The 15901-nt window shown below is 37.6% G+C and overlaps 1 protein-coding gene across 2 annotated transcripts in view; it reads left to right on the top strand.

Annotated features, from left to right (window-relative positions):
• The window catches only part of camsap1b (calmodulin regulated spectrin-associated protein 1b), a 52395-nt gene extending 37074 nt beyond the window's left edge, over positions 1-15321 (top strand). The window contains exons 7-18 of one of the 2 annotated variants that reach the window (XM_056458742.1): positions 540-679; positions 772-868; positions 3030-3165; positions 5227-5318; positions 7102-7180; positions 7305-9597; positions 9767-9903; positions 10000-10214; positions 10320-10422; positions 10559-10680; positions 13476-13594; positions 13686-15321. In XM_056458742.1, the coding sequence (XP_056314717.1) occupies positions 540-679; positions 772-868; positions 3030-3165; positions 5227-5318; positions 7102-7180; positions 7305-9597; positions 9767-9903; positions 10000-10214; positions 10320-10422; positions 10559-10680; positions 13476-13594; positions 13686-13982 (3830 nt within the window). In that variant the 3' untranslated portion in view covers positions 13983-15321. Of the gene's footprint in view, positions 1-539; positions 680-771; positions 869-3029; positions 3199-5226; positions 5319-7101; positions 7181-7304; positions 9598-9766; positions 9904-9999; positions 10215-10319; positions 10423-10558; positions 10681-13475; positions 13595-13685 lie in introns of both variants that reach the window. The other variant, XM_056458741.1, reaches the window with a different exon arrangement.
• The last annotated feature ends 580 nt before the right edge of the window (positions 15322-15901 follow it).

The raw sequence follows: 15901 nt of genomic DNA, 5'->3' as shown, positions 1-15901 counted from the left end.
TCATTGTCGTTTAGTCTGTCGTTATGACGGCTGAGATTTTACACTGTGATAATAGAGCCATGTTTGTGCAGTCTGACATGCTACAATCAGTCAGGATTATTAAAAAATCACACATGTGAGCCGGCCTTTATAAATAGAGATTATTATAGCGGTATAGCAGACTTTTTACTTCCTTAAAAGGTATAATCTATCTTTCAAATAACAGAAGATGTGTAATAAGTTGTGTGCAATACAAATCGACAACAAGAAAACAGAAGTGTTTGATTTATTGTTTGTTTAGGGCTTCATAAAATTATGACGTTTAAATTTCTAGATTTTTAGATCTTTCTCTTTTCTCCCTTTCTTTTGACTGACACTAGTTTTATTGCTTCTCATGCTTACCTTGCATTTATTGCCTCTTGAGCAAGGCAGCAATTATGTAAAATAATATTATTTCACTTCAACATGCAAGCAAATATTGATCTCATTTAGATTCAGCTCTTAGTTTAGTGTTCTGCACGCCTCAGGATAGCCTAACCCTGCTTTTATATCATCTGCAGATATCTGCTTGAAAGAGGTGACCTCAATAGCAGACAGCCTTTATAATATCCAGCTGCTGAAAGAGTTCGCCAATGAGTACCTTAACAAAAGCTTCTATTTGACTCTTGAAGACCTGTTATACGCACCACCTGTGCTCAAGGTAAGTTATTCAGCCATGCATAATGCATCTCAGGATGTTTAATTTGGCACGGGCTTGTTCCTGACTCTCTTGCTGTTCATTGTCTTCCACAGCACAACGTCATGGTATTTATAGCGGAGCTCTTCTGGTGGTTTGAGATCGTCAAGCCTGAGTTTGTCCAGCCGAGAGATGTTCAAGAGTTCAAAGATGGTGATTTTTATTATTATTATTATTTTTTTTTTTAAGGACACAGTTTACAATAAGATTTCACTAGTTAATCAGTAGTTAACATGAACTAAGAATTAACCATATTTGTACAGCATTTGTTAATCCTAGTACTAATGCATTATTAAAATTCAAGTTCATGCTTGTTAACAGTTTTTTAAAGATTTATTTATCAGATTTTTTTGACAGTTAACAAACAAAAGTAAAAGAAAATAACAGTACAAATGGAAAAATAATAGCTATATAACAGTACAAAATTGCTTAAAAATAAAAATAAACCACACTAATAATTCTCATATTGTGCAACACACAGTATAGATGTGCATGCATTACAAATTAAGCATTTAAACAGGTCAGTGCCGAAAGTTGAGGTGTAAAATAAATAATGATTATAAACTAAAGAGAGAAAAGGGAAAACAGATTAAACCGAATAGGCTGCTGGTGGCACGTTCTTCAAACTTGTGGTTTTATGTCAAAAAGAGTCGTCGGCTTGTGCTATATCAGGACTAGTACTCATCTGGAAGGTACAGACTAAAAGTGCAAGTCCTTCTACAGTAACTGCTTCAAGTTTCAGAGATTTAACTTGCTCCAAGAATAGCAACCAAATGTGTATGTGTAACCAAACAAAAAAAGGTGTATTTAAATCATTGAGTATGGTAAGGTGCTTGAGGAGACTTCCACTGCAACAAAATCCACCGCCTAGCTAATAAGGACAGAAAAGCTGTTAATTTAGAAAAATAAATGGTAGCTCACAGTCAAGAGGTAGAACTCCAAACAGGCCAATTAACAAAGCAGAACAGGTCCAAAATATGTGATGCTGCTTACACACAAAATCTGTTTTGTCACAAGATTTCTGAAACATCTTAATCAAAATGCAAAACTACACAGCAAATCTTTAAAACCAGAAGTTATTTTTCAGTTTTCAATTGCATAAAACTCTTTTTTTTCAAAACACTACACACGATTCTCTTCCTAAAACATAAAAATCTAAAAGGGAAGCTACTTGCTTTCCGTTTCCAAACAAGATCAATTAAAATGCAACACTTATTCACAAGGTCGCACACTCTCTCTCAAATGTGGAAACATTAATTTATTAACTGATCACTAACCAATCACAGATTTACTATAGTACAGGCCTATGAATAGTATAAATAATGACATTATTTTGAAAATGTGTGTAACCAGTTGAAAAAAAACAAACTAATGAGTTAAAACAAACTAATAATGAACAACTTTTTAAAAAATAACTAATGTCATCGAAGATGAATAAATACTGTAATTAATGAATTGTCCATTGTTTGCTTATGTTATTAACTAACATTAACTAAATAATTTTGCTCTATCCTTTTATAACAAACCACAACAGTCCATTTCTCAATGTATGTTTTCTTAACATCTTGTAATGTGGTATGGCTGAATAACCAAACTGTATTTTTATAAAATCTAGCAGTGTAACAGATGACGGTTGATCTGTGATTCGTACGGATCAGAAACCTAGGTTCAGAACACATGTGACCCGCAAATTAGGCTTATACATTTTTTTTACCTGTTTATTAATCCTAAATTTGTAACGATCGCAGAGAGGTCGCTTCTTGCGTCAATTAAATTACATGCATGAATGCATTTAGGCTTTCCTGTAAAATATAATGATGACAGAAGAAGTTGTGGTGGGTTATTTGGGATGTGGTGGGTTTCTTAGGTTAGTAAAGGTGCTTTCTGTCACTACTTGTTTAGCCTGCATTAATGCATTCAGTGTAAGCTGCACGATTAAAAGATCAGGATCTCAACACCCACACAACATAAATTATAAATGATGGTGATTTGCATATGTTTATTAATCCTTCATATTGATGCATTCAAATCTGTTCTTGAAAAACGCAAAAATAAAGAAAGAGATTCAGTCTTTAGTCTTTTGAGGAACACAGAAGTACTGGGAGAACAGTTTATAGTTTAGATAAAATCATACAACCCTAATACAACCTTATTGTGAAGTGTTACTATTTTTATTTACTTAAAATTTTATTTAATTTTTGTCATTTGTCTTGACATCTCAGTCAAGTTTTTTAAAACTGATAAAGTATGCATGTCTTAATATTTTGGCTGTTATTTTAATAATATGAGTTAATAGTTAACGTTCTTTTTACAGCAAGAGCAATGACTCAGCCCAAGAGTGCCAGGCCTTCTGTGCCCATTTCCAACGCTACCAAACGAAGCTTCCTGGTGTCTCCGGGTGCGGCTGATCCAGTGCTTCCTGTTCAGAACAGCCCGGAAGTTTGTAACAGGTACTTCCTGCACCCTGAAGAATCTGAGCCTCTGTAAGTGCTTTTCCATGCTTTTGTCTCTTCCGTGTTTGAAATCATTGATTTGTGGTAGTTGTGAGTATAAGTGAATCATTTCGATGTAAAAATATGCTTGGTTCATTTTCATGAGACTTATTTAAAAATGAATATAATTTATTATATTATACATACACTACCTGACAAGTCTTGTCGTTGATCCCAGTTGAAAGAGCAACAAAAAATTACTTGTCTTCTAGTTGATCGTTTGGAAAAGTGTCAAAAGGTAGATTTTTCCCATGAATCATCTGTTGAACTGCATCCCAATCATCACAAATACTGCAGAATACCTACTGGAACCCACATGGACCCTAGATTCTCATAGAAATCAGTCAAGTTTGGTGAAGGAAAAATCATAGTTTGGGGTTACATTCAGTATGGGGGCGTGTGAGAGATCTGCAGAGTAGATGGCAACATCAACAGCCTGAGGTATCAAGACATTTGTGCTGCCCATTACATCACAAACCACAGGAGAGGGCAAATTCTTCAGCAGGATAGCGCTCCTTCTCATACTTCAGCCTCCACATCAAAGTTCCTGAAAGCAAAGAAGGTCACGGTGCTCCAGGATTGGCCAGCCCAGTCATACATGAACATTATTGAGCATGTCTGGGGTAAGATGGAGGCATTGAAGATGAATCCAAAGAATCTTGTTGAACTCTGGGAGTCCTGCAAGAACGCTTTCTTTGCCATTCCAGATGACTTTATTCATAAGTTATTTGAGTCATTGCAGAGATGTATGGATGCAGTCCTCCAAGCTCATGATGGAGTCAGACACAATATTCATTCTTTTTCCACTGCATGACTTTATATTTTATACTGCAGATTATTTCTATTAAGTGACAAGACTTTTGTCTAGGCAAAGTCGGACCTTACTGTCCTTATTAAAAATCAGGCTTGATCATATTTTATTTTGGTAAAATAAGCATAATCTAGAGGCATTTGGCTTTCATATGAGCCACTTCTGATACTAACAGATCAACTAGAAGTCAAGCTATTATTTGTTGTTCCTAAAGGAATGGACCCAACACCCTACTAGTCACTTAGTAACGTTAATGCTTATTTAATGCAAAGTTTATTTTATGTGCTTGTGCTTAAATTATCATACTGCCGGAGTTTCATCTGTTTTGCATTTCTTATAAACACTCTTGCAACACTAGCAGATTGTATCACATTGCATATTATGCTGATTTTGAAAGTTTGCACATGCCAAGTCATGATCTCAGCAATACAAGATTCCATATGTTTGGGATGTGCAAAGACATGCATGCATGCACGTCAGAGTTGCATGATTATGATTCACACCTGAATCATACCCTGTCATAATGTCTTTGCCTTGTCCTGTGATATGTGTGTCTTTTAAGCATGTCGAGACTGTAGTGCACTTCTCTTAAAGGGGTAGTCCAGCCCAAAATGAACATTTTCTCTCTGTTTACTCACCCTCTAGTGGTTTCAAACCTTTATGATTTTGACACAAAATAAGATATTTTAAAGAAGTCTGCAAACATGTAACCAATGACTTCCATAATATTTGTTTATCTTACTATGAAAGTCAATGGTTACATGTTTCCAGCCTTCTTCAAAATACATTTTGTGTTTAACATAAGAAAGAAACTCAAACTGGTTTGGAACAAGTGAAGGGTGAGTAAATGATGACAGACTTTTCAATTTTGGGTGTAATATACCTTTAAATGAGTTAGAAAAATCACCGGGCTTACTTTATTTCACAGGCAAATAAAATACAAGCTATTTGCATGTTTTAATGCGGTGCTAATGCCAGTGATACTGCTCTGTAACTGTGATATTTGGACTGTTGCAGATCAGGTTTTTTCTATATAAGGTCTACACAGCGCAGTGCTGTCTATATTTGTCCATTCACATGGAAAATGCTTAGTGTCAGTTACGATTAGATTTTTGTTGGATAGACCTCTGGGGGCCTGGAGATCATTCATTTTCATTTTTTTTGTGCTGGTGGTTTGCCAACTTTGTTCTCTCTGCTTGCTGTTTCAGTAATAAGGGGAGTTCTGGCTTCAGCCCCTCTCATCCACTTCTGCCACTGAGACAAAGACAGAAGAAAGCTCAGCCAGCAGAGGAAAGCACGGGTATTGAATCAAACCATGGCCATTCAATTCAAATTTGTTTTGGATGTTTTTATGCTTGCATGAAAAATGTACATAAAAAAGTGTAATCTAGTTCAGTCTATTTGATATTTAATGCCTGAATGTAGTTTTTGTCAGGTAAATGTGATCTGTTTTTTTTTTATTGCAATCTTAACTTTCAAAAGATTTATGAACAATATGTCATTAAAAATTGAGTATATCGAATTAGTGAAGATGTAGATATGTAGACAATACTGAAGGATTAGTGATTAGAATTCCTAACCAGAATGTTTTAAGAAATACAAAATGTAAATTAAACATTTGGCTTAAAGAAATTGTAGCTCGTTTGGCTTCACAGTGAGATTTATGTAAATATATGAAGAGTTCAGATGCAAAACCCTCTAAATCCATCAGACCTCTTTTCTTGTAAATGAGTATTTTCCATCAGGCTCCTATAATTAGGTTCTGAAGTTTCATTTAATATATGATGAAAAGGTTATTAGCTAGTAAATAAAATAACTTGTTTTCATAAATGTCACTTTAGACAATTCTTTGGTTTTTAACAAGGTAATTTTTCTTTTGCATCAGAACCAGCTAAATCCACTTGTGCTTTTTTGCTAAAACCTCTAAATCCACCTATTGTGACAAGACATTGTAATTAGCCTTAAAAAAAACACTAAAGATGCAATTAGAAATAATTTTACCAAATATAAAACACATTACACAAACCACCTAAAATGAAAAATACATAAATCTTACAAGTGGCGGTTCATTCCGCTGTGATAAACCAGAGAAAAAGCAGTCAAGTGCATTAATCAATAACATTAAAACTGACATTAATTAAATCTTAACAATCTGTTGTCATTTCTGATATTTGGGATTTGGATTTAATGTAAGTAGAGCAATGTAAACATTGTAAACTAAGCTTGTTAGATTGAAACAATGTACTGCAAAACATTATGAAACGTTAATGTCTGTGCATTGTCCATTAATATAAAAAGCTTATCAGATGTATCGTATGAAGTAATATAAATAATGTATAGTTTTAAACATTATATTTATCTTTTAAAAAATAGCTTATATTGGAAAAAATAACACAAGGTACGCCTACTGGGCAAAAAGGTATGTCCCTCAGACACTGTTAGAAGCTGTCATTCATTCATTCTCACCATACTTAAGGTCTTGGTCTTTTGTTTATCCTCATAGCATCCACGTGGGAAAAGAACGGCATCTTAACTCTGTCTTTCGTGAAACGCAGTTGCCGTTTAAAATGTAGCCAATCTTTGGTTGAGTTTTTATTATACAATATTTTTTCTGATATTTTTCAATCTTGCACCTTACAAATATCCTAATTTGCAAAAAAAACAACAACAAAAAACTAAAACTAATGCTGAAACTAATAAAAACTAAACTAAAACTAAGCAATTTCAAAATATAAAAACGAATAAATCTATCTATAAATACTAATTAAAACTAACTGAACAAAAAGTCAAAACAAAATAAAAACTAATGAAAAATCCAAAACTATTATAACGAATGATGCAAATTGATCCAAATGTGTATATATAAAATGTTTTTAAATCATTTATTTATTGTTTGCACATATTTTTTGACAAATTTTTCATTATCATAAGCCAGTAAAAATTGTAACAAAACTGTAATGCACATTGCAAGTGAAATAAACTTAAATAAATGTGTAGACCCAGATATTTCATGAAGTTTGCTGTTGAGTTAGTATGAGAATAATCAAGTAATTAAATTATCTATCTTGTGCTTTTCTTACCAGCCTGTCGAAATCGCTCCAATTCGTTGACGCAAGAAGGACACCCGAGAGGATCTGTGGCTTGGTCAGATAAACGGCAGAGGTACAACACTATCAAATATCAATAATAAAATAACACTAATATATATGAATAATTGGTCAAGTAATGCAATATCTCAGAAGACATGCTTTATTTAGTTTGCTAATTCCTTTTTTATTATAATCAGGCCACTGTCTCAGCTGAATCGGTATGTTCTCCACACTGCTACGGACAGCGATGCTGACTTGGCCTCGGGTGACAGCGTTAGTCTGACTTGTTCTATCAGTGAGGACAGCCTGGCCTCCACTGTCACACCCAAGCATCAGAGCCATCCAGGTCAAGGCAGTGTTAGATGGATCAATGGTCATAATCTACTTGGCAATGTTAACATGGATGAGGAGGATGAGCTGGTAGCTATTGCCAGGGCTGATTCCTCCAACAATGACATTACACTGACAAACTCTGAGGATACAGAGCGACAGAGTGTTACCCCTAGTGCTAAAACAAGCATTTGGGGAAGACAAGAGGATGCATCTTCAGATTCCCGAACAGCCAGTTTCTTCCTGGAACCTTTGATGCCTGCGGTTCTTAGGCCAGCCAAAGAAAAGTCTATTAGTTTAAATAAGGAAGAAGAATCTGGAGAGGGACGGCAGAGAGGGTCAACTCGGAGAGTGGCTGGAGCAGAAAGTGCTGCGTCATCTACACGACGGAAACCTCCACAAACTCTTAACCGAACCTTTACACCCAACACCAGCTCTGAGTTTGAGACCACTATTGAGCCTAAATCCAGTGAATTTGTGCCTCCAGCCCCTGGGCAAATGCAAGCTTTCAAACCACTGGTGACGAGTAGCGTTGAGCCATCTTCTGCTGAACGGTCACCTGGGTTTTACCTTCATTCTTCGGTCACTGAGGAAAAGAGGCCTGTGCAAGCATGGGACGTCCATCCAGGGACATCTGATATAGAGACAGTGGAGACTATTGAAGAGCAGGATGCAGAACTCACCAAAGAGCTCCACCCAGACAAGAAGCAACTTTTTGAGGAGGAAGTAGAGTCCGCCAAACTGCGGGAGGACATGAATGTCAAGGAGCATGAGGATAAGGATGGTGGGAGCAGGTGCTCTAGCCCTGGCCAGCAGTCCCAGGTCAGCAGTGTAGCTAGTGGGAGTATACGAATGACCAGCTTTGCAGAACGAAAAATGCAGAAGTTTGGTAGCAATCAAGATATCCGCTCGAGCACAAGCAGCTCACAGCGGACTACACCAGACGGCTCAGAGAGTTGCCCCCTTCCTCTGACCTCCTGGAGGATGAAGAGAGACCAGAGTCCCACACCACAGAACAAGGACAATGCCAACATGCTGGCATCTGAACTTGTTCAACTCCACATGCAACTTGAAGAAAAGAGACGTGCAATTGAATCCCAAAAGAAGAAGATGGAAATCTTGACAGCAAGACAGAGGCTTAAGCTTGGGAAAGCAGCCTTCCTGCACATAGTCAAGAAAGGCAAGAGTGATACTCTCCCTCAGCCTGTCAAGTCTGAGTTCTACTTGAAAGAAGGCCAAAAACTCAATGAAGAGAAGAAGGTGGTGTCCTCAAAAGATGATACCTGTGTTGATGCTTTGAGAGACCGGTCAAAAGAGGCTGAGGAGCCAGAGAAGGCATCTCTCGAGTGGGCAGGTGGTGGGACTGTGTCTCCTAGTCCCTTGGATGTGGACGAGGAGGTAGATCTTAATGAATGCAACCGCTCCATTGAGTTGCTAAATGAGGCCATAGGAAGCATTCAACAACAGATGATGCAGCTTTCACTTCAGCAGGAAATGCTCATGAAGCAGAATCTTCAGTCTCCAACAAGTGCTGCTTCACCACTTGCCAATGATCAGAGTAACACATCTGAACCAAGGGTCAGAGCTTCAATACATTTTGTTGAACCAAGTGGCAGCCCTGTTGTGCGAAAGCCACCCAAGCTAAGTTCAGCCCGGCCACGCTCCAAACCTTCAGAGCTGTTGCTAGTTAAGGAGCATGTTAAAGGTCAGAAAAGCTCCACTCCTACACCTACTGATAGCCCTTCTGCAAGGTCCAATCAAGGGGGCAGGACCCCCAAAGCAGAGTCTCACGACTTAGTGCAAAGCTCTGTAAGATCGGACTCATTCAACAAAGATAAAGGGAATCACAAAAGCACTACATTGCACCTTAATGATGAAGCTAACATGAGGACGGTCTCAAGGGAACCAAGTTCTGTGGCTCTTGGAGTCACTTTTGAAGAATCCATGTCCTTGAGGGATGCTGACGCTACTTTTGATGATGAGACAGCAAGGGATAACCTTATATCCTCAGAGGATATTACTAGAGGAAAAGCCAATCTTATTGAAGTAGACTTGTCCGATTTAGCTGCCAATACAGATGAAGAAAGCACCAATGCACTGGATGTCACCGCTGATGGAAGTGATGGGGAAAAGAAGTCTGGGATGGGCTTCTTTTTCAAGGTTAAGTATTTTGTTTCGGCAAAGTATTTAAATTATGTGCTTTATATTTTATTAATACAGTTTGGATTAGGGACTTTGAAAACAGACCCACTGAGCATTACTTTAGTAACTCTCTAGAGATCTTATAACACCTTGACAATATCCTACAATGCTACTTTTTTGCCTGCAGGATGAGCAAAAAGCAGAAGATGAATTGGCCAAAAAGCGAGCTGCATTTCTCCTGAAACAACAGAAGAAGGCAGAGGAGGCTCGACTCCGCAAGCAGCAACTGGAGGCTGAGAGTGAGCAGAAAAGAGATGAAACCAGGTAATGGATGAAGTCTGGTCCTTTAGGATTATAGAAATGGAAAAAAGTAGGAGTTGAAATCGTCTGCTTGAATTGTCTTTTGTTTTCCAATAACAGGAGGAAAGCTGAAGAGGAAAGAATCAGAAAAGAGGAGGAGAAGGCCAGGAGAGAGTTGATAAAGCAAGAGTACCTTAGGAGGAAACAGCTAGAGCTGTGTGAGGAGCAAGAACAGCCCCAGCTCAAACCCAAGACCAAGCCCAAAAAACAAAGGCTGAAGTCTGTGGTGAAGGAGGAACCCTTGATTGAGCCTCTTCCCAAGTGCCCTGCTCCCAGTAATTGTTGAATTTTTGCCTTCTGCGTTTAGCCAATAATAAAACCAAAAACAAAAACCATTGACTGCACTTTAACTGACCTAATGAATCTCTGTTTCTCACCAGATGAGAATCTCATCAGTGCCCAGTCTGGCTCTAGTCTATCACTGGCTTCTGTGGCCACCACTGAACCAGACAGTGTCAACTCAGGAGGGGCGGGATCTCAGCGGTAAGTCCTTCCACATGTCCAACAGAGTGTGCAAATGCTTGCGTGCATTTCATTAATTTCTTTCAGAATCAATCGACTGTTCAGACTGTGACCTCCAAAGCACTTTAATGTTGCTGTTTGTTTGTTCCATGAACAGAGGGGAATCAGTCGAGTCATTTCCAGGCCTCAGTCGCAATTCCAGTCGGACTACAGAGAGAGACTGGGACAACGGCTCCACCGCGTCTTCCATTACATCAACATCCATGGCGGAATACACGGGTGAGTTTTCACTTCAATAGTTGTTTTGATGCTTAGAAACTCCGGTTACTAATTTATTTATGAATTTATTTAAACCGCTTTAGATATGTATGCACCACAACAACACCCTGTGTTAAAAATAGCATGCTAATGTGATCTCGGTCATGCATCAGTCAATATGTTTGTCTGTATGCTCGAGTACATAAGCACTTATGCAGTTTTTTTCTTCAGCAGACATTAGCGAACAAGTAAGCCTGTAGTCTCTCTCTCCATTTAGCTTTTGAATTGACAACTTAAACATTTATCACGGAAAATGTGCATTTTTTTGTCTTATGTCTTGAGTTTGCAGAATAAATGTTGTTGATTTGCACTTTAAACCTGAAATTAATTATTTGGATTTTTTTCATCTGAATTTGTGGGGCATTTTTGTTTATTTTGGTGACAATTTTGCCAGAAGCCCCCATTTCCAATCACAGCTTGTGTAAATTATTTGAGTAATACTCATGGAAGTGATGTTATGTTTATTATTAATAATTTTTTTTCTGATGTTCACTGCAAGGAACTTTTAAACCATGTAAGGAAGGGGATTGTTTAGAGGTTGAATAAAAACGTTTAGGGAGATTTGTGAGGTGGCAGAATGATGGATGAGCTGGTTAAATTTGAAATCATTAAGACTGAAGCTTCAGTACACAAGCTGTGTAGGGACACCCTGTCCTAACCAGGTGAAACCACAAACTGATGAGCGATGCATCCACATTTAAAAAATGTAATGACCTTTTTTATTTTGTTTTTGTCCCAACCAGTCATGATGATAAAAAAGTATTTACAGCTATTTAACACTTTGAAGACATGATCTTTGTAGACTTGCTGTCCAGATTCTAGCTTCACATCATTTTATTTAAAATATCATTTATGGTAATATGTTGTTTTTTTAATGTCATGTTAAGTTTTCATTTTCAGTATGGGCAGAAAAATGATTATAAAGCTGCTTGTATAATACTTCAAAGAATTTACATAGATATTGGTTTGATCAAATCAGTGGCTTTCATGATCCGGGGATCGAAATTGCAACCATTTTTGTTGCATATGCGCCTAAAATTTTATTAATGTGACCTCAAAATATATTTGCGAGCATTTGTGCAAGTGCTCACAATTCTTGCCGTGCGGCCAGTTTTAACTGCAAAATTTTCACCACATGCACATATTTAGGAGACATTCATGCAGAATGCATCTTTGCACCTAAAAAGTGAAACACAGTGCTGGTTGGTTTGGGATGGTTTAAAACAGTTGACATGTCAAAGTTGGCATTAAACAAATCCCACAATCCCTTGCACCACCTTCAAGCTCTTCTTATTGGCCCACTGGTGTGGAACTGAATGCGAAGGATTGGGTAATATCAGCTGTCAATCATTCAGTCAATGCTTTCTGCCTTCAGGTGACATGGAGCGACAACTGAAAATGTAAATGTCTGGATAAGAGAGAATGAAAATAACACTGACAGATTTTTTTTTTAGAAACCATCTAAAGTTACAAATAATGGCACATCTTATTAGTGGTCATGTGGTGAATTTTAATCCACAATTTAGACTTTTCGAAGAGTGGATAAAAGACTTCCAGTGGCTTCAAGTCTGCTATGAAAATGAGTAAAGCATTCACTGTAAAGTCTGTGGGATGGAGTTTACAGGTAACAGTTTTTACCTCTGAATCTACACATTTTAAATGTGAGAGGTTTTTTAGTCCTTCATTTAATTGTCAGGATGCTGTCAGTTGTGCAAATTGTAAAATTTAACACCACGTACACCAACGAAAAAGGGCTAGAGTTCACTAAGATTAAACTAATATCGCAGCTCATTAAAGAATGTTATAGCTATTAAGATGACGTATACAAATGATAAGTTATATGTCAATATCATCTGTGCAATATCAGACATCACCCGTGAGAACAGCACAGTTATTAACGTTAACTCAGTTCGTGTCATTTATGTCAAGCAATGCATGCAAGGCCAGTGGGCGCATGCAGATTTTTTTGTTTGTTTGTTAATTTTGATTAGTATTGATTTCAAATGTAATAAATCTGTTAATATAAAACTTATATTAAATTAATGGTGCTCACAATTTTTGGTGGGTACCCCTAAATTTTGGCTGCTACGCCTACATTTTTGAAGTTAGAAGAATCAGTGCTATCAAGCAAAAAGGTTCATTTCGAGCCCTGTGGTCTGTAGTAGAAATGTACAGATCGACTCTCCATCCTTTTTTATATTCATTTTGTTTTAATTCAGTCGTTCTGCTCCATATTTGTATAAAAAGGCACTGCAATGATTTTATACCACAAAGTGTGTAAATGGAGCAAACAAAGGCCAGAGATGTAGGGGATTGGGACAGAGAAAAATGTATTTAAAGATAATAAATGGCCTTATTGGACATCTATACTGTAAGTACAGGACTATAAAAGCCAGAACAAACAGACTGAGAAATAGTACATATCCCAGGGCTCTTGCACGAATGAATGAACATTGAATTAGATGCCTTTCTAGCCAACATTTCACTTTTTTTTTTTTTTACTCGAAAGCTGGTAAAAAGGCACTTGCCACATTCTATGCACAATTATCATTATCGATACTATTGTTGTAGTCTTTTTACTTTTTTTTTTTTTTTTTTTCTTCTTGCTACCATTGTTGTTGTTTTAGACAATTAGGACAGAAAGGAAGGGCAAATGCAAATTTTATTGTGTTTTGTTTAATTACAAAGATTCTTATTCTGAAGTTTTTTGTTTGTTTGTTTGTTTGTTTGTTCTTGTAACTTTTTTGGCGCTGTAGGACCCAAACTTTTCAAGGAACCAAGTGCAAAGTCCAACAAGCCGATAATCCACAACGCCATCTCTCATTGCTGCTTAGCGGGAAAAGTCAATGAACCGCAGAAGAACTCCATTCTTGAGGTGTGTAACTTGATCATGGAGATTGATTTATAATATTAAATCTTGACGTTGAACAAATAAATTAAATAATTGTCTCTTATTTGACCGGCAGGAGCTGGAGAAGTGTGAATCCAACCACTTGATGATTCTCTTCCGGGATGGTGGCTGCCAATTTAGAGCCCTTTATTCGTACTTCCCGGACACAGAAGAGATCCACAAGCTGACCGGCACCGGGCCCAAGAGCATCACTAAAAAGATGATCGACAAACTCTATAAGTACAGCTCGGACCGCAAGCAGTTCACTGTAATCCCCGCCAAGACTGTATCTGTGAGTGTAGATGCGCTGACTATCCATAACCACCTGTGGCAAGCTAAAAGACCCGCAGGGCCTAAGAAGAGCGCAAAGTGAAGTCAGATGACACTATTTTTTTCCATCGAGGTCAGTAATCACTATGGATGGAAGAGGTTCGCTGGACAAACTAACAGGCATGAGTTATCATGCTCTTCATTTTGAATGTGTTTTGGGTTGAAGTAGTACCCACAATCCTGTGGTCTTTTTACATGATTCACTCTTTTGTTACTTGAAGTATTTATTAGTTTGGCACTGATTAGCTCGTTTAAACGAAGCGCTTCCCCCATGATTGTTTGATTCGCTGTTTTTTTTTTTTTTTTTTTTTACTGTTATCTACTTAACGTCTTTCAAAACATGTCTGCTGCCTCTGAGAACTGCCGGAACTCGAGTTAATGTATAAAACTTAGCTGACTTGCCTCTCAACCAAGCTTTTTTTGCCTCCAAAAACATGCTGCTCCTTTGTTGTCGCCGGGATAATCCCGGGTCTGCATACTTTTGGCCTTCATGCGTTGTGGTACTCTCTGTTTATTCAGCTCTTTCAAATAAGCGCCTCGGTTTTAACCCCCCCTGCTCGACTGTCTTTTTTGATTGGGAATCAAACAGACCTTGATAAGTGTCAGATGCAGTTTACTTCTCTTCTCTTTCTCGGTAGCGGCCTCTTCCACTGGACAGTCTGTACTATGGTGCACTTATGATCATGTTTTAGTGCTTTTATTATCATGCAATGTAACCATGTTGATGTTGGCACTGGAGCTTTTTTTTTTCCCTCATGCAGAAGAGCAGCATGCTCTGTTATGAAGAGTGTCGCTGTAAACGATTTGAATGACAGTATTTAATATATTCACAATCGGTTACTTCCCTTGCAGTCGCTGTCTAATTATTTACCAAGGTTGAAAACATTCCTCAGCGAAACAAGCCAACACTGCCGACGTCCTTTTGCGTGTAGACGTTCGAAAAAGCACTCACAGAAGCCTCATGTCTGGTGTCAAGATCAATTGAGTGTTGCACATGCACTTTATTTTTTTGCTCATGACGGTGTAGAGGTTTAAAGGGCTTAACGAAACCATTTTTACTCCTAAAGCTACAGTAGATGTGAAGGTACTCTGGTAGACACTGAGAAAATAAACACTATTAACACCGGAAAAGAGCACACTGACAGCCCCTTATGTCTCTTATACTACTGTTTCCAAACGATAGGTGTTAGAATTGTCATTTTAAATAGCATTTTTTGTATATTATGTGTGTTTTTATATATTAACTAAAAGATTGTATCGATGTTGATCACGTTTTTTTCTTTTTAAACACTACTCTTCATTTTTCGGTCATTTTGTTTCCTTTATCCTACCATTATTTATTTTAAGTAAGACTCTGAGAATTAATAAATATTTCAAGTCAATACATTCATTCTCATTATTTTTGTTTATTTCTGATTATTAACATTCTCATCTTCCTTCCACTTTATTTTCTTGCATATTACGTGAAGTTTTGCCTTATGCTGAGTTCAAACTGCTAGATTTTAGCCGACAAGTGGCTGAAATCACAGGCAAATCGGTGCTCGTTCACGTGAGTAACAATCACACAGTGTGAACTATCAAAGACGCAATCTGAGCGAATCGCAGATGAGTCGCCAACACCTGTCAGATATTTGGCATGCTAAATATCTGGAGCTGTCGCCAATTCAAAATCACGCCATGTGAAATGTGTTCTGATTGAAAATAACATTATTATCTGCAGCCAATGAGAGAGCAGCATTCACTAGGTGAAGTTTCACAAAGTGTGGTTTATTTATAAACTAATTTCTAGAGGATCACATGCTTATGATTGAACACGGCTGGTACCGCATCAGCTCTGACACACTATAAATAACCAGATTTTTCCACTTCAGTCATCTTTGTCTTGAAGAATCCCCCCCACCCCTACTCCTCCCCTTCTTTGATGGGGCAGCACGGAGGCCCAGTGGTTAGCACTGTTGCCTC

Source organism: Danio aesculapii, chromosome 5 (assembly GCF_903798145.1).
Source record: "Danio aesculapii chromosome 5, fDanAes4.1, whole genome shotgun sequence".
Lineage (NCBI taxonomy): Eukaryota > Metazoa > Chordata > Actinopteri > Cypriniformes > Danionidae > Danio > Danio aesculapii.
Note: the sequence above shows the minus strand (reverse complement) of the source record. Positions and strands in the feature narration are given on the sequence as shown.